General features: G+C 43.8%; 1 protein-coding gene across 3 annotated transcripts in view; it reads right to left on the reverse strand.

Moving 5' to 3' along the window:
• Positions 1–603: 603 nt before the first annotated feature.
• The window catches only part of NHSL1 (NHS like 1), a 174,994-nt gene continuing 149,591 nt past the window's right edge, over positions 604–26,006 (reverse strand). For all 3 annotated transcript variants that reach the window (XM_088529684.1, XM_088529687.1, XM_088529686.1), the window contains 5 exons: positions 22,060–22,252; positions 17,107–17,238; positions 5,696–9,133; positions 4,982–5,111; positions 604–1,416 (listed from right to left, as the gene is read on the reverse strand). In XM_088529684.1, coding sequence (XP_088385810.1) covers positions 693–1,416; positions 4,982–5,111; positions 5,696–9,133; positions 17,107–17,238; positions 22,060–22,252 — 4,617 coding nt within the window. In that variant the 3' untranslated portion in view covers positions 604–692. The remainder of the gene's footprint in view (positions 1,417–4,981; positions 5,112–5,695; positions 9,134–17,106; positions 17,239–22,059; positions 22,253–26,006) is intronic.

Below are 26,006 nucleotides of genomic sequence, written 5' to 3' on the forward strand. Positions count from 1 at the left end.
AGTGGGCATGTGTGGCTGCACAGCAGCTAGTACTGTGTTATAAACCTATGCTCCCTTCTCCGTGTGAACCATTTCATTTTCCCTCAGGAAAAAAAAAAAAAAAAACAGAAGTTCCCTCATCCAATTGATAATCTGGTGACCTATTTGCATTAGCAGAACGTGCTTCAGCTAACACCGGTGCATATCCCAGTAAGAAGCCGTGAGACCCCGTGGCCAAATCTGCCATCTTCTCACAGGTGAGTGTGCCCCATCCGACCTCCCTGTGCTTAATGAATGTCCTGTGTTGCACCAATAAAATGCTTTTGAAGCAAGTTGTCAGCTCGTGCCACAGAAGCCTTCCCATGCCTTTTTCATGTTTATCCCTAAGTTTTGCTCGCACAACTGCAGTCTCGAGAAAAAGAAAAACATCACACCCCGAAAGGCTCTGAGAACGCTCCCCCTCGCCCGCCCCAAGAGGACTTCTAAGGCTTTACACAAGAATTTCAACTTTCTTTAAGCCACAGACCACTCAAAGTCCTTCCCACCCCAACCCAACCATGCAGAATTATCATTGCTTCAGCATTTAAGCACACGCATGCAGTTCATGGAATAAATGCTCAGCAAAGAAAACTTGTCCTGGTCTGGGCTTTCTTCTGTGATACAGTCCTCTGTCATTTTCTAGACTAACACGTGTTGCCTTTCGTCATTGCCTCTTAACTCTCTTCAGTTGAAGGGCTTAGATACTTCCGTGAAGTACCTGGTTGAGTCATTAAGTCTACATGGTTTGGATCCAAGGTCTCCTTGCAGCCAGGGTCCTCAGCGTATGGAAAGTCATTTGTGTCCATTTCATCACTGTTAAACACATCAAGCTGCCTCTCTTGCTGCCCCTCCAAAGTCCTGCGAACTCTGCCCTCCGACTGCTCCACGAGCTCCCCATCTCCCTCACTGATGACAGTCATGGGGCTGCTCTGGATGCGGTTGCGAACACTGTACTTGCTGCTGGCAGCAGAAGGGGGCGTTCGGGAGCGGCCGTACCTGGTGCCACAGAAGGACATGCTCCTCGGCATGAGGCCCTCGCTCCTGGCCCACTCCTCCTGGGCCCGCCTGCTTTTGCTGGGGGAGCCGCTGGCGGGGCTGTCGGCGAGGTCGCTGGCAGCGTCGGCTCGCGCGCGGTGGAAGCGGGGGTCCGTGCTCCGCAGCATCTCCGCCGCCGACATGCGGGAGCTGCCGTCGCCGCGGCTGCCCTTCTTCAGCAGCAGCGCCTTGAAGTTGTCGTTGCTGGTGCTGCTTTTGCGAACGCTCCTCTGGATGGAGCCGGCCTGTCTGAGGGCAGTCACGGTTGGGGAAGCACCGGTAGGAGTCACGGGGGGTGAGGGAGAGTGGTTGCGGGAACGATCGTCGTCAGAATCCTTACGGCCAAGGACTTTCCTTTTGGATCTGAGGTTGGAAAACAGAAACATTGACCAGATGAAACAAAACAAAACACAACTTTGTCTCCCCTAATTAATCTCATCTTACAAGGATGACAATGAATTAAGCTAAAGAAGAGAAGGAAGGAGGGAAAAGTAATCTCAATCTAAAGTATGAGTAGGAAGACCACCAAAACTGCCTAAGAATTAATGCAAGTCATGGAGGGATAAGTTAATGATTCTTTTTCTGCAAATCTGGAACAATGAAACTGCTATAACTGGCAATACTGATGTCCAAAATCGTTCCAACATATTTAACAAAATAAATGGTATGGAGTCATTACCCAACTGAGCCTAAAATTAATGCATTATTAAAATAATTCTTAATGCCATTTGTCTGTTAATTTGGAGGTTTGATTAAAAATAGGGCATCTGCTTTGTTGCTTTTTTTTTCTCCCCCTTTTTTTTTGTACTATTTCATTCAAAGCCCCTGATGCTCTTTGGAGAATCAGAAATGTAGTTTAAGGTGTTTGACTTTAGAAATTGACATTGCAAGGCACTACTCAAAAGTTCATATTTAGTAAAATGAGCCAGATAGAATTGTTCTACATTAAGTCGTTTGAAAAGAAAAAAAAAATGGGTAGTGAAAATGGAGTTTTCTAGCTTCTAATAAGCACACAGTCAAAACACACTGCTCTGCTGCTACTGCACGATTGTAGAACTTTGACTAAAGGAAGGAGGAAACCTTCCTGGCTTGAGACAGGGAAGTTATCTTTTCCAACAAAAGGGCTGAGTGGTTTTTGATTTAAATATAAAGTGCGGTGATAACATAAATGAAATTAAGAAATAACAATGGGCATGGGAATATGTGAAAACTGGACCTCTGTTGTCCCATTATTTACTCATAAGAAACCTTAACAGAAAGGATGTATTAAATGTCTGTTATCTGTAGCTAAGCTGCTTTCTTTGTGAACTAAAGAAGAATGAATTGAAAAAGACTGTATAAATTCTAGTTTTTCATACACAAATTTGCAAAACATCTTAAACAAGTCAGCAGACTTGTTACAAGTACAGGATGTACATCCTGTAACTCCATATTCGTTTTTATGAAGCATGTGTCATCCTGTAAAACATATTGCTTTCCCAGTTACATGGGATCTTTAGCTCTACTTTCTTACAGGACTTGAGATTTTGCCATGGCAAACTCAAAAGGCTTTATACATTACAGCCTACCCAAATAAATAAATAAATAAATAAATAAATAGGCTGCTTGATTAAAAACAAAGTAGCTGAATCCACGGGGTGAGTGGGTGTTGGAACGGGCATCGCCCTAAACCCTGCCAGTGCTCTGGAGCAAGCTTGTCTCTCTCGCTGGTTATTTCAGGCAGACACAGCCTAGAATCCCCCCCAGGCAACTGCAACAGCTGATACTTTCAGGCCTCCACCGTCTGCGCTGACAGAAGGAAATAGTGACATCCATTCAGTGGCAGGATGAACGGACAACAGAGACAGAGGCAGGGTAGAACGATGCCTTAGCACTGGCTGACACAAAAGCCCCATCTACACTGAACTGCAGCTCACTGCTGCAGACTGCAAGTGAACTTGATGCTTCGACGCTCTGCACATCTGCGTGAAAGCGCACGCTGGCATCAGCTCTAGGCCAAGTCCCTTCAATAGGATTTTAGCTATCTGGGGGTATCTTGGAATCTCCCAATGCTGGGGTTCTTACACTGCCAAAAACAAAGGAAACTCCGAAGGAACATAAAGCAAACTGCACTCTGAAAGACCTGCAGAGGAAGGCCAGTAAGCCTGGTTGAAGTAGCAGTGAATGTGGTAAACAGTAGCAGTCAGTCCAAGCACCAAAACATTCCAGATAATTTTGCTGCCAGCATGCATCCAGCTCTTCCCAGTAATACGTCACAGCAGTGACTTAACACTGAGCCAAACGCAGGCTTGGCGGCTTTGCTCAGGAGGGGAGAGGGGATACATGATCAAACAGGCCTGTGACCTAACCGGAGACCGACCCTCTCATTCTCCTGCCCTTAACAAACATACCACTAAATGTGTCTTGCCCAAAGACAGATTCAAGAGCGCCAAGCACTGAAGTAATGCCCGTTTAAAATAGCGGCAACAAACAAAGCCTTTTTTTTTTTTACGAGCTAACAACAAAGGAAGGCGGTGGTTCAAGTCTAATGCCAATGAAAGTGTAATAACAAATTAATAACAAATGTAACCATTTTAACTATGTCACCACCAGCTCCATTGTCCATTTCCCCAATATAAGTTCCCTGTATGTGGATCCCCAGGGACCCGCTCTGTAACCGCACACATAAGAGAAGACACTCACTGGACAGAGTGTTTCACTCTGCACACAGATTCATCTCACTCCTAACGAGTGCCATGCACAGTAAGAGTGCAGGAGGTCATTTTTAGAACCGCTCTCATAGGCCAAGTCCTAAGAGAGAGCAGTAAGTTAAAAAAATCAGTATTATATAGTATAGTATGTATCTGTGAAACTTTTAAATATCTGAAATAATGAGAACTGTTTCAAAAAAATAGCGTTTGCACCTTAAGTTCAGCCTCCCATCTCTCTGCCATGCTCATACACAACATTTCTTTTGTCCCATAAACATCCCTGCTGTGAGAGTCAGGCACATGGGTACAAACTGACTAAATGCCTAGATGACTAAATAAGATGCCACTGTGAATAACTGAGATACCACTGGACATTTTTTTGTGACCAGATAAGAGAGGGTCCTTGTAAAGTTTGAAGTAAATCACAGAGCCACAAGATGGCACCACTACTACATCGCAACTAGTCTAAATGCGAGCTCAGAGAGTGTTAATGGTCTTCTGTGTGCACTGTTTAAATGGTGTTATGTTTCATTTTGTGTCTTTTTAAGCTTTTTTGGTAAAAACCTAAAGTGAACAGCATGAAAATCTAGTTGCCTATTTGGGGTGATTTTGATTTTGAGGGAAATTAATAATGACATTAATAATAGAGCCAGTATTACACATTTCATTCATGAACCAGTTTGAAACAAGACACCCGACCTCAGACTGGATTATGGCAAACTATAATCCAGCGTTTGCCATATGTTTTGCCATATGACTGACATGTTGTGCTACTTGCCAGTTTCAGCCACGCTTGCCATGAAGCATTAGCGTTGAGCCTCTGTCCCAAACTGCACCATATAAGCAGCGAAGAGAATAAAAGAGATGGGGAAGAACAGGAATGAAAACAAAAAGATACACAGAGAGAGCAACAGTAGAGTTAATATGGCAGATTGAGAACAGTACAATAAACACTAGATGTCATTTTATATTTTAAGTGGCAGGATATTAATAATACCATCTACAGGGATTTAACTGGGGAGCTTTAAGTTCAGAACAGGTTAAACATATTTGTAAAACAGTAAGACACAAGTACTTCTACTTATCTTTTTCATATGAGTCTTAGTACAAAGTCAACAAATGCATGTTTTCAGTTAAAGCACAACTGTTTTTACTAGGTGCATTAGGAAAACAATGTTCATTAAAATTTGAAAGAATTAACTGGCTGGACAGTACTGGAAAGGCAATTTCCACAGTACCTGTGAATGGCTGCAAAAAGATCCTCAGTAGTCCTTGGTCTTGCTGGTGTTGCCACCCCGTCTGTCTCCTCCCCATAACTATTGCTGGGAAGGAATGAACTATTTGCTGTATCCAATTCAAACACCTCGGCTAGGCAGAAAGAATAAACAGGATGATTCACGATGGTAATCCCAAAAGCCACATAACCCTGAAACCAGCCCTCACTGCTTCTATGGCGGAACATCCGAAAGGTTTAGTGAATATATCCTTGACATTATGGTGATTTCAGATCCACACTTGCTTATGAAACTGCAGGGAATGAAACGCCTATACTTGTTCACACACATGCAGAGGGAGAACAAGACTGAAGGATGGATTTTATGGTTTATATTAAAATGCAGAATTAAAATTTACAAAGCTGACCACCTCTTCCTAGCATTTTTAAGCTAGTAAAGCTAAGTAAGGCAAAAATTTTATTTCCTAATACCACTTTGTTATATCTGCAGCAATAATTAGTCGAGAAATAAATAATATATTTATATATATATATGTATATATGTATCTCAAGCATTAATCTGATCCTACAACTTTCCTTAGGCTTTATTGTTTAAATTAATCACAACCTGCAAAATCTCTACAGAAGACCTGAATGCTGCAACTGCTACCCACATTCCCCACCTTCTTTAAAATAGTTAGCGCTCCACCTGAAGCAGAGTCAGAGAAGGCAGACTCACCACTTTCGTTGTCCTGAGATAGGTGCCCCTCAGCGTTACTGCTGCTGTCTTGGCTGCTGCCCGAACTGCTTCCTTCGTCGGAAGTGGGCTGCTCCTCCTGCCGGGGAGCTTCTTGAGCTGGTGATGCAGCAGGCTGTACCATGAAGGCATTAGCTTCCAGAGCCTCGGAGAAGGTGAATCCAGCAGCTCCTCCCTCAGGAACCAGGCTGCCAGAGTCCATCTCGCTGGCAGTGAGTCCATCTGTGAGACAGCTCCTCGCCTCCTCGCAGCGTGCCAGCACAGCATCCCTCTTTGTTGGGCTTGCTCTGCTTCTCACAGTATCGCTCATATCGGCTATTTTCTCTACTGGAAGATCTAACTGTGGAGGTGGCACAACAAGGAACAGCTTGGGTTTCTTTGAAATAGGAGGGGGTTTCTTGTTTGGCAACATGACCTGAGTCTTGTCTGGAGATGCTGGTGACCCCTGAGGTGACGTGCTGATGCAGCCAGAATGGAAGTCTTCATTCTGCACTGAAGACTCCAGTGCAACTTCAGTAGCTGTTCCCTGGAAATCAGCATCAAAAGATTTGTTTAGACCCGCTATACTTGCAGATTTTTGATCACTATCAAGCTCAGGGACATGGTCAGAGAGACTCTGAAGAGAGCTCCGAGGCAGCGTTAGAACTGAGTTTTTAAATGAAGCGCCGTGAGTTTTTATCTCCTCTTCACCTAAGCTGTTACTCAGTCTTAGTGAGAAAGATGGCTTTAGGGAAGACTGTGGTGATGAACTTGCAGCACTCTTTTCCTGAGATGCAGTTTCAGGAGCAGGTTCAGGTGAGGGCTCACCTTCCGTCGCTTTTTTCACAGACCTCAGCTGCACCATTTGCAACGCTTTGGTAGTTACTAAGGGCATCACAGGCCGTGATGGGTCTTGCTTACTGAATGGCTGTTTCACTGGACTGTAGCAAGAATCTTCCTGGTTACGTTTCTTAAAAGAACACTGTGAGTATTTCATCGCCTCTTTTGTCAGCTTGGGATCAAGAGGTGGTGCTGGTGGTGGGACAGCAGAGTGAAAAGTACTAGTAGTAGGAGGAAGAACGGGGGGAGAGAAGGAACTCATGGAGGTTTCTTGTGGAAACCATGGGGCACTCTGGGCATAGGAAGAATTTACATCAGCTTCTGGGGGAGGAGGGGGGAATGTGGGAGAGGCTGGCAATGGTAACAGATCCATGACTTCCGCTGGAGGAGGGGGAGGGAGAGGAGAGAGATCAGGACAATGTGGAGGAGATGTGGGAAGGGGAGGTGGTGGAGGAGGTGCACCAGAATCCAGGGGAGAGCTCAGTGTGGGCTCCGGTTTCTTCATGCTCACGCTCCCTTCAGTAGATGTATTTGAAGAAAGAGAAGTGGAAGATGAAGAAATGGAGACTGATGACAGAAGAGAGGATTTCCTTTCAGGCACTTTAGGTTTCAGCTTGGACTTCCCATTTCCTGATGATGTTGACTTTAACAACACAGGCACTGGAGTAAGTGCAGTGGGTGTATTGGACTGGCTGGAGTAGCCACTCGATGGTGAAGTAACTCGGTGAGATTTCTCCGGAGAAGCGTTCTTTGGTTTGGCCAGTCCACTGGGCACGTGCGGCCCTGAAGCCCGGGAACCATCACTGAGGTGGCTGCTGCTGCAGTCGCTGAGTGCAGACGAGGTACTGGCTGAATGAGTCACCGGGGATTTTATCTGGTCCTCCGCCACCGCGGCGTAGTCACTGTAGTAACCCCACTGGTCGGCGTACTCTGACTTGATGCTGCTCGTTTCGCTCTGGGAGGGCGTCACCGTGCAGATGGAGTAGAGGTTGGGGGCCGCCGTGGACATCATGCTGCTGCTCGCGCTCACAGAACTTTGGCTGCGGGAGCGCAGCACCCAGGGGTCCTCGTAATCGCTGCAGGGGCTCTGTGAAGGGGAGCTGCCGTTTTTGCACTTGAGGTTCAACTGCAGTGAATGCTGGAGGGTGGCAATGAGGTTTTCATCGAGGACCTGCCCATTGGACTGTGCTTTTTTCTTGGGTACCCTTCTAAGTGAGTCTGTTCTGGATGGTGGCAAAGGCGGCTTCTTGGCCTTTTTTAGAGAGATGTTTCTTGCAAGAGATTTGTCAGTTTGGCCTGACCGGTCTTCCTGATGTTTTTTCTCTTTTCCATCAAAAACATTAATCGCACTGTCCCTGGGGCTCCCAAAACCATTAGTACTACTGCACGGTTGGTCTGACTTGAGTCCCGAGTCCGTATGCATGGAAGTGTAATAGCCATCGTGGTCCACCGAATACAGAGATGTAGAATCTTCTTTAACCGACGTCCTCTCCAGGCTGCCGCTGCTCAGGTTGCTCACAGGGGTGGCACAGCCCGGGGTGGCACAAGCCGCCTTGCGTGAAGGAGTCTCGCTGCTTTCTGCCGCCTTGTAGAGCCAGTGCTCGGTGCTGTTGGCCGCCGCGGCTGCTCGCTCCCCACAGGAGCTGGATTCACTCCTGCCATCGCTGTCCTGGCACTGGCTTGGTGAGGCAAGATTGTTGCTACAGCTGTAGCTCACCCCCTGTGCCCCAGCTTCCACGTTCCCAGCAGCACTAAGGGAGACGGCAGAGTCACCCAGAGCAAGCACCAGGGCAGTGGTGGATGGCAGAGTATCCGAGGCCTGCGAGTGGCGTGTGGAGCTGCTCTCGCTCCAGTTACCGCTTGACGAATGGTGATCTTCTTTTCCACTTACTGCATTGCTGGCAACAGGATTGTCTCTTGGCTTCGGGTAGGCAGCAGAGCTGGTAATCTTACTATCCAATGATCCAAGGCTCTGGGCAGTGTGAATAACGATAACCTCTGAGGAGGACGACAGTGTTGCGTTGGGTATGATGCTCGTTGAGTAGGTGGCATGAGGAGAGACCACACATGCTGGGCTTGTGGACTTGTCACTCTCATAACTTCTCACCTCCTGCGACTTTGGCCTTGAGAGGGTCCCTGTAGTGAGGTTATTCCTCAGAGGCACAACACTATCATCCACTTGCAATTTACTTATCTGGTGAGGCAAAGTGCCAGCGATGTCTTCTGTCTGCCTAGAGATGCTCTGGGTCTGCTCTAGGGACTGTAGAGAGACTCTTGCACCAGCCCGAGGCAAGCTGTGAAAACCTATGTCGCTATTTTGTCGAGAGGCAAATATAACTGCAGCAGAATCACTCATCACCGACATGTTTCCAGATGAACTGGAGAACTGAGACATCTGGGCGGCAATCCCTTGTCCTTTCTGTGCTCGTATTCTTCTCATCGAAGGGGGCACAACCTTCACGTCCTCCGTTTGGCAGCTGGTGTCCTTGGTTTCAGAGCGCTGCATAGCAGAGCGATAGCTGTCTAGTCTCCCTAACGTGGAACAGTGATCAGGGACATACATCGAATGGCCACGGAAATCACTTTGGCCAGTGCCAACTGCTGGAGTCAAAATAAAATAATTATTCCTTGAAACACAAATTCACATTTATCATCTTAGTCATTTAAAAACATCCTGCAAATCCCCCTTTACCCTGAATGCTATGTTTTCTGCGAAAGAATCAGTAACAATAGACTTTGCCTAGGCGCTGTGTATTTTCTGCATTGCTCTTCCCTTTTTCCTTATTTCTAGGAACCTTCTGCTGCCAGATTCATCTGTGTTCCCACCGCACATTCTGCACATGAAATCCTGTTTATGACGTGGTGGTAATTTCTATAGTAATCAGCTATGGCAGAAACCAAGTAACACTGACTTTCAGGAGGCAAAGCAACAGGAAGAGACAAAAGCCCATGAACGTGACGTGTGTTTCCACACCGATACGTCGCACAATAAAGCTCAGGGGAAGGAAAATAAGAAGACAAATATGAATGAGCAAATCTCTTTTTCAAAGCATTACACTTCACATTTTCAAAGACACTGACAGCTCTTCGAGTCTTGCAATTTTAGCAAAAGGAGGCTAACGGACTAAAAGATTTTTTTATTATACCATAAGTAAAACATTTACTAAAAGAGCACTTATATACAGACATAATCTAACTCTGCAAATAAAGCCGTTATTTAATTCCTGCACACAACTACTTTCTGTTGATTGCAATTGGAAAATTTCAAAGAGTAGGGCAGAGAAACAACCGGTACTGATAAGTCTCATTCTCAACACCATCAAACCCTTGCTGTGCCCATCAGCAAATCAAAACTAAATGTCCTTTTGCATATGAAGTAATACCCACATACTGGCACAACACTGAGGACAATGGAAAAAACAGTGCGTTAGTTCAAACTATAGTCTTCACTAGGTCTGTGGAAAGGACTCTAAGGTTCTTTTAAATTTACATTTTTATTGGTTGCTGCTTCTTAAAATCAAAAATTAGAGCACTGCTTTAAAACTGATATCTGAAAAAAGGCTCTTGCTTTTCAGTTAAGTTAGATTACTACAGAAACAGCAGATATAAAAGGCAGTTGTGCTGCTGGAGATGATGCTTTTAAGGATGCTGCTGATGTCACTGCAGGGGAAAATGGGTATTTAGAATCCCCATCTTAAAGTTCCTTCTCTCTTAAAGTAGCTTCTCTCTAAAGCAGCACCACGATACCACTGTTTTCCTTTCTTATTTACTACATGGAAAGGTTCAAGAGGATAAGTGTTCTTATCATTCAGATTTAAACACTGCTTAAGGGACATTTAATTATCCTTATTTTTAGCAAGCAGAAGAGGCATTTAGGATAAAGAAAAGAAGGCTCTGAAAAGGCTAGGGTGAAAACAGCACGCACAGAAAAATTGTTCACTTCTATATTGCAGGTACATAAGTAGTCTTCTGGCAGCTTGAAGCCTATTTATTTTGCTTTGTGTAGCTTCTTTTGCTCTTATGAAAATGTAGTCTGTTTCTACTAAAGATTTAGAACAAACCTATGTACTACAGATAGACTACTGCAGCCAATCAAAATGCATGTTTGGATGTAGTGTATATGATTAAGAACTATACGCAATGAGAATCACAGTCAATTTTTGCTTTCCATGTATTTTTCTATAGAGAAAATGGCTCTTTCAATCAGACATAATAAATCTCCGAAACTCTGACATCACTGATGACAACTGTTATCCTATTAAAAATATCCAGTAGTAAAAATGTGTGCACTATGTTACATAAATAGGCAGAGAAACCTTTTTTTTTGTTCTATCTACTGCTGTAAAGCACACACAGAGACACGTACTCAAGCAGATGACACAGTATGGTGGGGCTGGTACAGAATGAAGCTGTAAGCACTACAGTAAGTATCTAGTATTTTTACACGCTGACTTGCGGTTGAGACAACCTCATTTCAGCATGCAATGTGTTTATATTCACTAAGGAAACTAAACACATTCCACTTGACAAGAGCTTAAAAACACACGAACAGAGCTTAAGCTTGTTTAAAAAGCGACTGGTAGGGAGAGTAAGTGACAAAGCAGAACAGACTGGGCTCTACTGCTTAATGCAAATGCACACCAATGCTTTACAGTTTCTGAAACACAGAAGCACCTGTGTTACTAAGTAAGAGAGGCCGAGGGTGCTACTAGGCCCTCCCAAGCTGAGCCTTTTTTCCCCTAAGGACGGCCGTGCCCCACATGGCAGCGGGAGCCGCTCCTTCGGCCGCGCTCGCCCACGCACAGGCCCGTGTGGAGGCTCCGGCTGGCGCAGGCCCAGGCCGCGCTGCAGGCGCCCGCTGGTCCCTGCGGGCTGCCGCCGCGGCCGAGCCCAGGCCTTGCCGCGACAGACGCAGCCTCAGCCCTCAGCACAAACTGATGCAAGGGCAGGGAAACCTGAAGACCTTGATAGCGCAGTGAGGCCCGTCAGGGCTCCCGCACCCGCCTGAGGCCTCGTGGGGCTGGACTGGAAACACCAGGCTCAGAGGAGGCATGAGGGTCCAGTCTTACAAACGCCAGCTACAGGACTCACTGTATAGATAGGCTCAGGGAACACTCCTCTCGTGGCTGTTGCTACTCCTACTTTAACAACAAGTGTTAAAGTTTAACATAATTTTTGCAGAAAGAGAGCATATTCTGAAGTTACTTAGGCTTGGGTTTTGGTTTCATATATATGCGCATACCCTCTCAAAAGGATTTCCTCGCTCTTTATAATTCAACAATTGATGCTCTTTTAGCAGATCTGTTCCATGGAGAGAAAAAAAAATGAACTTGTAGGAAAAGTGGAAATAAAAAAATAAAAACCAAAAATAAATTAAAAAACCTCATTGAGGATTCATGTACCCTCTTGAGGATTTTAGGATTTTGGTACAACTCAGAGCAAGAAGCATTTTGTTTGTGGTTTCCAGATGCCAAAAAAACACTTAAAATCAATCTGGTTTTGATGGTACTGTGCAACTGGAACATGAATAATACAATTTCTAAGGGAATTCTCAGACCATCAGTTGAACATTAAATTGAAAATGCTAACTCGTTTTAGAAAATCTCTTAACTCTCTTTAAACAGAATTTTTTTAAAGTCTGCTTCAATAGTTCTGGAATTTCTGGAAATAGAAATTTTGGAATTTAATCAGTTGTTTCACAGGATACCATCCATAGGTCTGTCTGGTTGCAAGGACAATGTCTGAACAAACAAACAAACAAAAAATGGAAACTGGGTTACAAATACTCAGCATTATAAAATCAGAAATGGTTGTATTTTGGTGAAATATGTCTGAAAATAATCTTTTTTGTAGTTTTTATATCATCCTGTGACCATCAGCACTATGTCTGACACAAGAGATCTGAAACTAGGCTCCTTTCTCCTTTACTACCCCCACTAGTTGATTGCTGAAAATGATGAAATAATTAGGCCAGGATGTAAGATGACTTGGGACTGAACAGCTGAGTATTTGTGTGGAACCTCTGCATATCTACACAGGGCTGTGATTTCTGGGTGTCAGCCTGGGAGACCTATAGGCTGAGTGACTGCCACTGCCTAATGCAGTAATTGCGAAAGAAGTAGCAATTAACAGGAATCTAAAGCTACATTCCCAAAGACCAATAACCTCAAGTTGTAAATGCTCGCATTTGCTGAGCAGGTGCAATGGAATGATCAACTTGAGCAGTTTCAAAGGAGAAGCTTCAGCAGTCTCCAGCAGCACTAGCTGGTACCAACAGCGAGTCTTAGCTGTCCCATGAGAAAGCAGATAGTGGCATGACTGCTCAGGTGGCAGGCTCATCCCTGCTGGTGACTGATAGGAGGTCCTACAGGCGACGATCTACTGAGAGCTTCTGACAGTGGGAGGTAGGAAAAGAAGTTGAAGAAAAACACAAGCTCATTGTCATCCTCTGAATCCTTTTGTAATAAACATAGATGGGGAAAAAGAAAAAACACACTGAAGAGTGGTTAACTGCCTTGGAACTTATGGTGAAAAAAGTGAAGCGATGAAATCATTCAAGAAGAGTACATCCATACCTCAGAAAACACTTAGAAAAGACCAAAATGGACCAGACACTTTCTGTTCCGTTAAAAATAAGGAAAAAGCCTGTCAGAAGAAATCAAAAGGCCAAAAACTCAACTTGCTGCTCTGGTGAGGCCTACTTATACTTGAAAAATGAACTGCCCCACGGTCTCAGAACTGCTCCTCCTGCAAGCCAGGGAGCCCAGGAGCTCTTTGTCACTAACCAGCTGTGCACCGGTACAGGCCTCTGCAGAAAGACTTGAAACCATGTGAGGTGGTAGTTTTGTGAAAGGAAAAATTTAGTCCAGGCAATGAAAACATTTTGTTGCCTTCACTCTAGTCATGGGAGTTTGAACATGGGAAGGAAGCTGAAGGTTAAAGAACTGCGAAACAAACAAGGCCTGCGACAGCTTCTCCTGGAGACCTGCTCAACTCTACCAAACGTCAGGAAACCATCTTCTTGCCCAAGAGGCAAATACTAGTTTGCAACAAAGGTCTCTGAAGAAGAGGGCCTCTTGTCCTTTCTGAAGTTGTTCTAACAATGATTCCATTAAAAATATATTAACATTTGGGTTCTGTGAGACAATGATGGTAATTCAGAGATACGCAAAAATATTTTTAGATTTGCTGTGTTTGGCAAAGAAAGCATGTTTCACCTTTTCCTCTTACTTTGGTATTGCTTGCTACACAACACTGATGCTTCTGCTGTTAGAAAAAGACATTCAGAAAGCCAGTGACATCTCTAAGCTGTTAGGAATCTAGTGCTCTTCTGCTGGCTCAGGATCCCATCTCTCACATCACGTTTTATTTATGCAGCAATTTTTATGTTGAAGTTTCCAGGCTGTGCAGACTGGGTCATCACTGGAACACACCTGTGAAAACACGCCAGTATTGCAATGCCCGAAGGCAGGAATGTTTAAAGACGCTTTCAGCACATGCCTCATGGGTACAGCTAATGCACCTTCGGCGACCTTTTAGTATGTTTGGCTAAGTTCTTAGTGGGTGCCACAACTGCTGATGTGATGCCAGCAAACGGCATCCGATTTCTCCTCTGTTTGGCCGTTATTGCTCTGAAGGAACCAAAGCAGCCGGGGAGAACCCCAGCAGCCTGGCCCGGCAGAGCCTCTCCCAGGCGCTCCAGCAAGAAATGAAAATAGTTCAAGCTTGGTTGAAGCTTTGAGGTTCTCTCAAGTTTCTGCTTCTTTCTGAAGAATAAACAAGAGGTAACAAGAATCTGCTGCATGTGTTGATTATTTAGCCTGTGCACAGCAACTTTGGTGTACCGAGGGATTTTAATCTTTGTGTAAATACTGTAGCCGTTCACAGCAATGCTTCAGGGGAGAAACAAAGAGATTTATTCAGCTGAAACTGCAGGGAAAGTGTCAATAGACACGATGCAACTGCTTGATTTGGAGTTTAGTCCGGATCCTCGTTCCGATCAAATGAACTGTGGAATGTTTAAAAACAACCGGTTGTTTGTTTTGGGACAGCGCAAGCAAATGGGGAATGGACAGCTATGGAAATATTTAGGGAGAGACAGGGGAGAAAAGGCGGAAAGAGCTCACGGATGTACAAGGATGGAGGAAATATGTAATTTATTCCTAGCCTTGCCAGCAACCTGGTGGGTGACTCTGGCTAAGTCACTCCACTGCAGCATGCCGAGTTTCTCCATTCGTAAGATGAAGACAACACCAGTAACTGTTCTCTCTTCGAACACTTTGATTTCAGCGATTTTCCTTTTTAGTGGAAAGCAATACACTAACAGGATGGAAACTGTCCTCAGAGAATCTGGCATAGAGTTTGTTCTCTTGATGATACACCCCACAGCAGCAATATTAAGTTATGCTGACAACCTCTAACAGAGTAGTGAACTGTCTAGAGGGAGCTCCTACAGGGAGATACTTCAGCCCTGAAATTTCTGCAACATAAAATAGGAGCCAAGGAAAACCTTCAAACAGTGCAAGATGAAATGCGCTCAGCACAGAGATGAAAGAATAAAATAGAGACCATAAAACTTGTCACCCTTAGAAAGGGGATTGGCAAAAGCCACAAAGTTCTTTAAAGATGATTATCACTGAGGGCTTCTTTCTAACATGGTTGCCAGCTGCATTCTCTGTTTATTCCCCTGGTAAATTATAATTGCCATTTTCAAGCAAAAACCCTATCTATCCAAAGGGGTCACAAACATAACCTTAAAGTTTTAGAAATGTTGCCAGCAGGAAGCATTTTCTAAAGACTTGCTCAAGTACAGTTTCCAGTCATTTCAAAATTCACATGCCTGAAAGTGTCAGTAATCCCTATAACTGAAAAAGGGTAATTTGGAACAAAATATGTGGTTGGTCAGATTTTTTTTTTCCTGATACCTTCCCTCAAGGTAAGTCCTATATATGCCAAAGAGAATCTGTCAAAAGTTTGGAACAATGACACCATTTTCAGGGGAGTATCCTACAAGAACACGCAAACTGTTCATTTTCAAGTGATCTATCAGTTTTGCATTTAAGTGCATAAACATTTTTGAGGAGCGGAATCAGACAAAAAAGTTACTTCATCAGAGCTTTAGACAAAGAGCAAAGAGATTGAGTTCAAAATGAACATAGGGAACATAGAAAATATCCATCCAGAACAACAGAGGAAGAGGTTTGCCTCATGCTGTTCCTTAGAGCAGCTATGGACATGAAATCTGAAGGAATACCTCAAGCAGGAGACTTAAAATAAGAGAACAAAACTGCTTATTAAAAATAATTCAAAAATATGATCTACTTTTATTTCCAGCTTTGATCTTTGTTTGGCTAGAATAAATCTGTTTTATTTAACTCTCAAGCTTGTTTATAGCTGATTGCAAGATAGATGTATTAGTGGTTCTCAAAGAAATAGTCGCAAAATCATTATGTGACATTCCAATGTAATGAAATTTCAAGTTGCCATATGAAGAGACAGTATGATGTTGGGACATACGAATTTTTTTCTTCATTAAAGAATCAGGTCCCTATTTCATTATAGATGCTGCAGGATCACAGTTCCAGCTACAACTGGTCCTTTACGTACTTCCTAGTTCCCAGCTTTCCCTCGGGTGGCCCTTCCCTTTTTCACAAAGTGTCATAAAAGAACATGTTTTGGCTCATTTCAAACCCAAGACTCACTCTTCATAAGTTATAAATTTTGCTTGTGTTTCTGAAAAATCTATACAAAGAACCAAGGATAGAAAAAATATAAAAATAACAAAGAAATAGATGCATAATGCAAGGGAGTAAAACTTAGTGAAAGAGTTTGGTATATGGGATGATTCCACGTGTCAAGCATCTAAAATTATGTCCTGCCAGATTATTTTCAGGACGTTTCTTCTCTACTACAAAACAGAGAGGGAAGTGAGAGGGAGGGAGGGAGAAATGGGCATCATTTTACCTGTAAACTCACGATTTGGGAAAAACTGAAACATCTTTCTTTTAAATAAAGACTTTTCAATACCAGATTTAAATCAAAGAGCTCTGCAAACAGTGTTTGAAAGGTCTGACAAAATTCGGACTGTTAAGCGCATATAATTTATTTCCGATCAAATAACGTTGATGCTTAAGAGGGGTTGCAAACTAGGTGGAAACGGAGGTTTCAGGCGCTCGCGTGCCAGCGCAGCACACGGCAGGCTCAGGAAGGCGGCAGGGAATCGCTCCGATGAGGAACGCGCTACGAGGCAAACGCCTGCCCGCTGCAGCCTGCCTTCAAGAGAACCGTCTGGGAGAGCGGCCCCTGCCTCTGCACAGGCATTAGGTCCCCAAACTTTGCGTCCCTGCAGATTTCCACTGCACCAGCCCCCCACTTTCCAAATACCACATCCCCTCCAAGAGAGGGAAGCCAGCGGGGGGAAGGCCCTTGCTTTTCCCTGTGCCCAGGGGACACGCGCACATGTGGAACTGCAACAGGCTATCAGACTGTATGGGCTTCACGAGCACCGGTAATGCCATTCGTTGGGTGGTGACAGGCAGTGACAGTGAACAGAGTACAGTTCTGATGAGCCATACCTAGCTCCTTCTGTATGTTGTCAGGGATTCCTGTAATAGTCTTTCTCCTTTTGACTTTCTTCGGGCGTCTTACCACCGTGTCTGTGTAAATTAGAGACCGCCGAATGCTGGCCTGGCGGTCGAAATTCTCCCCTAATGCACAGTAGAACAAGCAAAGCAACATTACTTCCAAGCACGCTGACATCATGCACCTTCTTCCACTAGTTTTGTTGTAGAAATGAAAAAAAAGCATTAATAAATGATGTTAGCTTGGTCCTACAATGAAGGTTTACATTGAAGAAAAAGATACAGCATATCATCACAGTAAGGCTTTAGACACACTTAGGCACTACACAGATTTCCAAAGGAATTTTGACTTTCCAAATCAGAAAACAGAGTATGCAGCTGTAATTTTGCTGAAGTGAAGGGAACCCTTGATCGAATTTGGCCCTTTGTATTGTGTCCTTTTTAAGTAATGAGCTTCAGAAAAAGCAAATCTGCTCATGAAAATAAAAGATCACAACGGCTTTTACAGGAACAGCCACTGCGATTGGCAAGAGCTGTTAGAGTTCGCTGTGCAGCTCCATCATTAAATCACACTTCCTTTTTCACTCCTTATTGCTCTGAACCTGTCAAACGTACCATATTCTGGGGGGGGGATATTTTTAAACATGAATACAAATAATTACTATGGAGCATGCACACATCAAATGGATCTTGTCATCTCAAAAATATCCCAGTCAGAGCGGAAGCTGCTTAAAACTGCAACTTTGTAAGTGATAAAACACATATGCAATGCCAAGAGCTAAGGAAGATAAGGTGTGTGTTTAAGTGCCCATTGCCAGGCAAAGCCTTATAGTGACCGTGTGCTGTATCTTAATGGGACCCAGAAGCACCACTATGGTTAAGGTCGAGCAGCTTTTCTTTGGAAATTCACTTTTGTCTGGAGGTTTGTAATTTGGCCATTTCACGAGCAACAAGATAAAACTTGCCCTATATTTAAATCTCCGTCTCTTCTAGAAATCCTGAAAATTGCAAATGTCACACTGACATTCCCTTTTTAAAAGCTGAAGCACTTAAAAATCAGTGCCAATTTTAAGTGTAAGATGAGCTATATAAAGCTGAAATGCAGAAAAATACTGGATGCACATTGTATTGCATGCTTTTTTGAAAATTGATGGCCAAATTATTTACCTCTGAAAAGTGATTAAGGCATGTGCACAGTAACTAGTACATCTGTCATAAATACAATCCCTAGCTGACTACACATCAACATGATGTGTGTCATGCAGAAGGCGTAGAAAACCTAATTATCTCTACAACAGTTAAAGATACACTCACATATTAAATATAACATGTGGACTTCTTGTGAAAATACAAGCAAAAAAAGTAGCAGTTTCATTCACCATGTAACAAACAGACTCCAACTCTGTTTTAATGGAGTTTTGTGCTCCCAGGAACAACATTCTTGCTAAACAAAATTATTGCAACTATAAATAAGTATCATTTTCATCTTCAATTTTAATTAAAGTGAGGCCAGTTTAAGGGAGAAATCCTATGAGATCGATCAAATTTAGAGCTATGAATCCCACAGGCTTAGTAGAGGCCCTGAAATATTAAGACGGAGTATTCACCGCCTGGGGCATTGCTGCTCCTAGGACCTTACGGCCCTTATGGGGTCAGGGTCAGGACTACTAGATAATCCTGCCATGTACTGAGCAGATAGTGGCTCTAGCCTCACTACAACAACGCAGCAATGAACTGAAGAGGGAAATTTTTCCACCTCCGAATGTATCTTTACCCATTAAAAGACCAACAATGATGCCTGAGACTGTGAGTTTCAAGGAAATTGAATGTAGTTTTGAATTTCTGAACACCCTAGAATCACATACCATGTAAATGGCTAAGAGAGGGCGCACACAAGGAGGGAGCCCTTTACATAAGGTCTCGGACACACAGGCAGCGTGACCACGAGGAAAAGCTGCTGTGTGGCAGACGACCCACAGCAACTTCTTCTCCTGCACTGCCTACGACCTGACTCGACCGATCCATCCTGAGTTGCTTTTGCTGTACAGCTTTTTAAAAGCCACTGTGCAAATTCAGAGAATTTTAAAATAACTGCTTTAAAAACTCTAAGTAAATAAGCAAAATCAGAATGCTTCAGCCTTTTCTTCTTCACTGTCATATTTTAAAATGACATTACTACTAAACGTATTTTGCAGATTTAAAGATACTTTTCTCATTCCTTTACAGGCTTATAATACATAATCCAAGCCTTCCACATGCAGCTTATTCAGTTTTTCCTGACGCAGTTTGCTTTGCTTTGTTTGATTCACCAATGATTTATGTGTTTAATCCTCACTAAAGTCAGCCCAGGAGGACTCAAGCAAATGCTTAAACGCTTTGCAGAATCCAGCCTGGCACTAACCACCTCCACCACCACCAGAGCAGCTTCCTCCATCTGTAAAGAAAGTTAGTTCCACCAAGCCCACCAGAGCCGACACCATTTGAACGGACATCGTTTAACCCAGAGGATACGTAAGAGCAGAGAGTGGCCACCGCTCGAAACGCAGCCCCAAACGCTTCCAGAAGGAGCTCAGCCCAGCCGACCCCCAAGGCAGAAACTGCTCCCAGAGGGGGACGCGGGCCCGGCAGCCCCTCGCAGCTCCCCGCGAGATCCGCCCCACCGCGGGTTAGCGGGGACCTGCTCCCGAGGCGCCGGCAAGCCCCGCCAGGGCAGCATCTCCTGCACGGCCACGGGAAGGGGCAGGGAACACCATCTTTCCTAACGCGCCGGGAAAGGCTGTGCGATTCCAGCATCCCCTGCCACGGGGGAGGCTTTGTTTCAGGCCAGGAGTAGTAAGTGGAAGTCTTTTCTGACCTCTCTTTTGGGCCAGTGAGAAAAAGAGCAAGCAAAGGAAAAAGCCAATCAAAACAAAAATACAGCTATGGTTCACAGCACGTTTAAGATAAACGGCACAGAATTTTGGGTCTTTTTTTTTTTTTCCTGCCTCATGTAGTAACATAAGGGACTTCACAAAATAAAATTACAAGTGTGGGAGGGCAGAAGAGGGGAACAGATTGTGACTTTTTAAAGGGAAACAAGGACAGGAGTCCCTGTTTTTTGGTAGCCCAGAGTCTGTTACTTCTGCTTCTACTTTCAAAGTAGCAATGTAACTATTCAGGGAAAGGAAACTATGTGGTTCTCAGAGCCCACCTCATATACTGCAGAGGTAATTCCCCTTTACTGTACTCCTACCGACTGTTATTTTATAGGGAGAAAATGCTAAACACCAAGTTCTAGGAAGGTGAAGAATAATACACTGTGCAGGGTCTGTTGGGGGAAAAACAATCCTGCGTAGCAGAGTGCAAAACAAACAACTTGGAGGCACAAGGTTTGCTATCCAGTTGGACTGATCTGACTGAACTCCAACGAAACTCCAAGCGTAGCTTATCCAGATCCATTAAACAGTCCCAGTGACACTGCATTAAATCTATGACTGTTATTTGATCTCCTTCACCCCATCTTCCTCCGCATCTGTTGCCCTCCCCTTCGTACTCTCAGCACCAGGGCCGCAGCCGCAGCCCGTTCTGCTGCGACGGCACCAGGCCCCGCTCGGCCTTATTGACTGTGTCAGCTCACCCGAGCCCTGCGCCCCGCAGCTCTGCCCTCTGCACCCCACAGGCACCGCGCAACGCCAGCGACCTGGTAATATTGCAGTATTGCTCTTCCTGATGATGCTTCTCCAGAGGTGGGATGTTGGCAGTTTTCTGTGGCTTTCAGGCTATTATTTGCAAATATTTTCTGCTGTTTATTTGAATAACTGTTTTTTTGTTGATTACTCAAAGCTCTCTGATGGCTGCCACTGGCCTTAAATTACGAGATATCTTAAAGTTTTACCATCAGAAATCTTCGTCAAAAGGAGTCGTGCTCTCTGCCTTACAAAAAAAATAGTTTATAAAAGTATACCTGAAAAAAATATTGGTAGTTGCAGTGAAAAGACGACCACCTAATTTACTTGCAAAACAAAACCAAACATCACAAGCTATTGAACAGATTATAAGAGTGAGCATGGAGCCAAACAGAGCCATATGGCACTTGAATAAATTGGATATTCAATATCATTCTGGTTTTGGCAGGAAAGCAGTCCGTTATTTGAATTAACTAATAATAGACAAAGTCGATACTGTGCAGAGAAAGAGGGATTATTAAATGGAAGTAATAATTCAATCTTTCATAGAAATTCTATTTACATACATCAGGAAATCTATTCAGCATTAGGCTTTTCACATGATTTAACCTCTATAGAGTTGAGTGGGAGTCCTGCAATTGTGAAATGAAAGACTATTTTGAAAATAGAAAGTGAATACACAGCTTACACCAATAAAATGTGGACTGTTCTCATGCAAGTTAAGTGACCTAACAAGAAACTTTGAGGACCTCTCATTAACTTTTTCCGTCCTTTCCCTAGTTTGCCACCTAAACCTCTTAAAAGTGATAAAATAAGACCTTTGAATTCTTTACCTCCAGTTGTGCAATACTTAGCCTTTCCTTTGGAATAGAGCAGTCTCTGAAAATCTTCCTTACATTAGCATTTTCTCAGAAAAGTTTAAAGATCATTAACATTGCACAAACATTATTTTCTCTTACATATCTTTAGTGCAGGCTACAGCAAAACGTAGTGACATATCACACCTCTAGTAATATACACAACTCTAAATGCTGTTTCAAGCTCATGCTGTGTAAATTATCATCATTAATGCTCATTTTTAAGAATTTTAGAGCTTTTCCTCATTAAGCTCAGAGATGCACTATTAAACAGAGAACACTGTTTAAAAAAAAAAAAGGTGCAATTAGTAATACCAAATTCACAGATCATACATACAAGTGTCAAAATACCATCCAGTGGATGCAACCTCTGTTATCCCTCCCCCGACATGCATTCTAAGAAGTTACGGAGATTAAAAGCCTACCAGTGACATTAATAGGAACCACGTCTGTTTGCACTGCCTGTGCTTGTTGTCGCATTTTCTCTTCTGGTGTTGGCAGGGGGAGTGACTTAGTCCAGTTGGTTTGGGTGTTGATATCTGATAACTCATTTGAAACGGGTGTTTTAGGCCTCTTGATGGTAATGAGCTTTTCTTCTTCTGGGGAGGAGATGGAGCACTGCGAACAGAAATACATGCAACACAATAAATTCACTACCCAAAACAAAATCAAAAAAAAAGAAAAATCAGCACTACACTGCGATGGCACTAAAGCACTTCAATCACTGCAACTCATGATACAACATAATACATTCCCATTTGCCCAGAAATATCATCACACTGGCATACACAAGCTTTTTTTTTTTTTTTTTTTTTAAATGGATTGTGTTTATCCAACGCACCCAACCAGTCTCAGGAGCACAGACACACGACAGCAGAGCGGCCTCGGGCAGAGCAAAGCACCATGATCATCGGCCGACCACGGCGCCGTCGCGCCTGCCTCTGCTCTCCTCACCGGGAGCAGCCCGCGGGAAGGAGACGGGAGGGCAGTGCTGCCCTTGGGAACGCGGGGGCACGAAGCCGCCGCGAGGAGCTGCCGTGAGGAAACACGGCCAGGGAGCTCAGTGAAACGCCGAGCCAAGGGCTGCGCAACGCTGCCAACAGGGCTCGTCAAGGCAGCGAGTCACCGCCGCGGCCCTGGGGGAGCTCACCACAGAGAGGAGAGTTCGTTTTGCTCTGTTTTTGAAGGGGGAAGTAGCTCATGATGTTAGGAGACACAGAATGGTCAGTCATTTTTAAGTCATTCCTTATCAAAGCATTGGCCACTTTATTTTAAAATGTGGGTTGATGCTTTTTTGTCTCTTAAATAAATAAATAAATAAATAAGCACCAGAAAGAGAGGCTGGAACAGCTTGCACAGATACTTCTACAAGGCAAAGTTACAGTGCCAAAAACGACATTTGCTTTAGGGCAGCAAAGCTGTTCATTACCGTGTTTGGATGACGGAGCCGTATTTGGATGATACAACAGTATCACCCCACAGCAAACCCTGAGGACAAGCAGGTTCACAACACACAGAAAACACTGCATGGGCTTAGAGAAGGTGGTCACAGAATCAAAACCCAGAAGACACCATTGATTTCTCTGCTCTTGTGCTTGTGACAGGGAAGAACTGCAAACAGCTCCGAGCCAGCGGGTTTGCAGCGCTGGCGGCGCAGGCAGCCCCGCTGCCCCCGGACAGCAGCAGCGTCACCACGTGCACGGGGACGTGCGTGTTCCGGGGAGCAATCAGGGCTCGAGCCGGGGGGAAATATCATCTCTACGGATGATATCCACCCCTACAGTGAACTGGCGCTGCTGCTCCGGCTGCCCGGTGCTGTCACCAATAACCGTCACCTTCAACCCTGCTGCAGCGCGAGGTCTCAGCTGCCGCCGGGCTCCGCAGCCACCACGGGTGACTCCAGCACCACAAGCGACGTCCAGGGCATGCGGTTACGGCCGCGTTTCCTTGCCAAGGAAATCACCCGAACAAAGCACAACTCTTCATTCCCCGACAAAAAAAAAAAAAAAAAAAAATCTATGAAAGCACTAAGATTAGATAGAGGGGAAAAAAATGAAGCATCTACTTCATGGGAATGCTACCTATCCAGAAAGAAAAAAAGAAGAAAGAAAAAGAAGAAAGAAAAAAAATGAATGGAGCTAGGACAGAAATTAATCAGCCCACTGAACATACAATGAATGGAAAGCAATTGAAAACCCAATTGCACAGCTGTGGTCAAAGCACTGTTTCAATGAAAATGATTTTCTACCCTGAGATAGTGGTATATGCCCATAAAATAATTCACAGGGCTTTTTTTTGAGTGTAGGAGGAGATGTTCATGCAATAATGGGGGAAAAAAAAGAAGTGTATTGCATACTTTATATTTCTTTACATGACTTACACATTTTTAGAAAACATTCCTAGATTTACAACACAGCGCGCGCAGAAATATTTGATGAATTGCTGCTGTAGAAACAAGACTGTCTTCTCAAGCAAGGCATGGGATATTAGAAAGAATACTGGACCGGGAAGGGCTTTGAGATTTTGCTATCTGCTTAGCAAATCTGATAATAAACACTATGTTCATAATAGAACAGAAGGCACAGAACAAAAAGTTTTTTCTATTTTTAAAGCATATTTGATTCATAGTAACTTTATTCTTGGACTTATATGGCAAAAATTCTGTGTTGCTTCTACTGAGATGTTTGTACTTATGTCCTGGACAGTCTGTTGGAATTTTTCTTTATAATGGACCACAGGAAGAGTAAAAGGCTGTATGTGGAAAGGACAGGCTTAGACTTTGAAGTTTTCATAAACACACAATATAGGCAGATAAATATGGACTTTCAAATGGGAATTGAAATGGAAGTGCCAGAGAAAGAAGATGGCCTATAAATACACCACAAAAACAAGCTACTCCCCTCGGCAAGAGCCTCTTCACTGCCTGGTGCCCCTGGCCCACACGGTTTCCCTCCACAGAAGATCCTTTCACCATTCCGGCACATTCACACTCTTCCACAGGTCCCACCTGGTAACAGACTCTACCCTGCCTGTCCCACCGCTTATCCTGCCCGAATTCCCTGTTTGCTCTGAATCTGTGTGCAGGAAAAGGGCCATGTGCCAGTGGTTTAGATTACACTGTCTGAAAAGATGGGACCTCCAGGAGCCATATTCAATCCGTACAATTTTACCTTTCAGTAAAGGAACTTGACACTTCTAATCACGTCTCTCATCTCACTATAAACTGTAACTTCTCAGAAAAATAAATGAATAATAAGCAAATAAATAAATAAATAAATAGAATCCATGCGTTGTTGTGAACAGGAGTCATGGCAATCTGAATGTCTGTTGAATTGATATTTTAACTCTGTTGAACACACGCATTCTGAGCTATTCCTTTATCCCAATTCCTGTTACTTTTACATACTTGTATTAGGTTAGATGTCATCGAGCATCCTTTTTCCAGATGTAAAGGAACCAAATCAAACGGTAACAGGAAGAAAAAAAAGCAAAGCCCTCAAACCCTGTTGCATCCCCCTTCGCTGGTTAAAGGGCAGTTTTTATGACTGCTTCCCTGGGAAGGGAACAGGGGGCTCATACTGTGTTCTAGAATGCTGACACGTTATAAATTCACATTAAATTACGTTTATCTTGAATCCATTACCTCCTGCACTATGTGCTGTCCCCTACACCAAGGCCCCTAAATCTTCTCTCTCTGGTTTAGGTAGAATATTCTTATCAATTCTGTGCACAGACCTTTACTTGCACTAGGCAACTTTGCTAGCACTAGTAAATCATTCATTTGTAGCCTTCACTGTCTCATTACAGAGGGGATATATTTGTCAGCAGAAATTACCAACCTACAAGCAAGCTACCCAGTTAACCAGCCCAGCTGAACTATTCCTTTCTTCTTCTTTTACTCTGCTGCAATGGGGTTGAAAGCAAGGGAAGCCACACTGTGCTGGATCAAAGGTCCAGCTAGCAGAGCTATCTGCTTTCCCACAGTGGCCAACAGAAACTGTACAGATGAGATTCACTCAGGGCAAGCAGGCAGTGGACACTTTTACCCACACATTCTCAGCATTGGATGGATTTTTCCCCCAAAGAATTTATCAAGTTGCTTGCTGAACCCACACAGATTTTTACCATCTGCAATTCCTGCAGTAATTGTATGTTCTAAGCATGTGGTGAGCAAGGAATTATCCTCCTTTGTTTGCTCAAAGAGTTTCTGTATTCCATTTCCTTATGCTTCGGCATTTCCTCATTTGAATTGCTATTTCAAGCCAGCAAATATTCAGAAAGTGTGAAACAGTACAAAATACACTAGGGGAATGCAAAAGCACCACACTTATTTGCAGTAGAATCATAGAATCATAGAATCATAGAATGCTTA

The sequence above is a fragment of the Tinamus guttatus genome, unplaced genomic scaffold (genome assembly GCF_059628265.1).
Source record: "Tinamus guttatus ecotype Peru unplaced genomic scaffold, ASM5962826v1 Tinamus_guttatus_pri_ptg000336l, whole genome shotgun sequence".
Lineage (NCBI taxonomy): Eukaryota > Metazoa > Chordata > Aves > Tinamiformes > Tinamidae > Tinamus > Tinamus guttatus.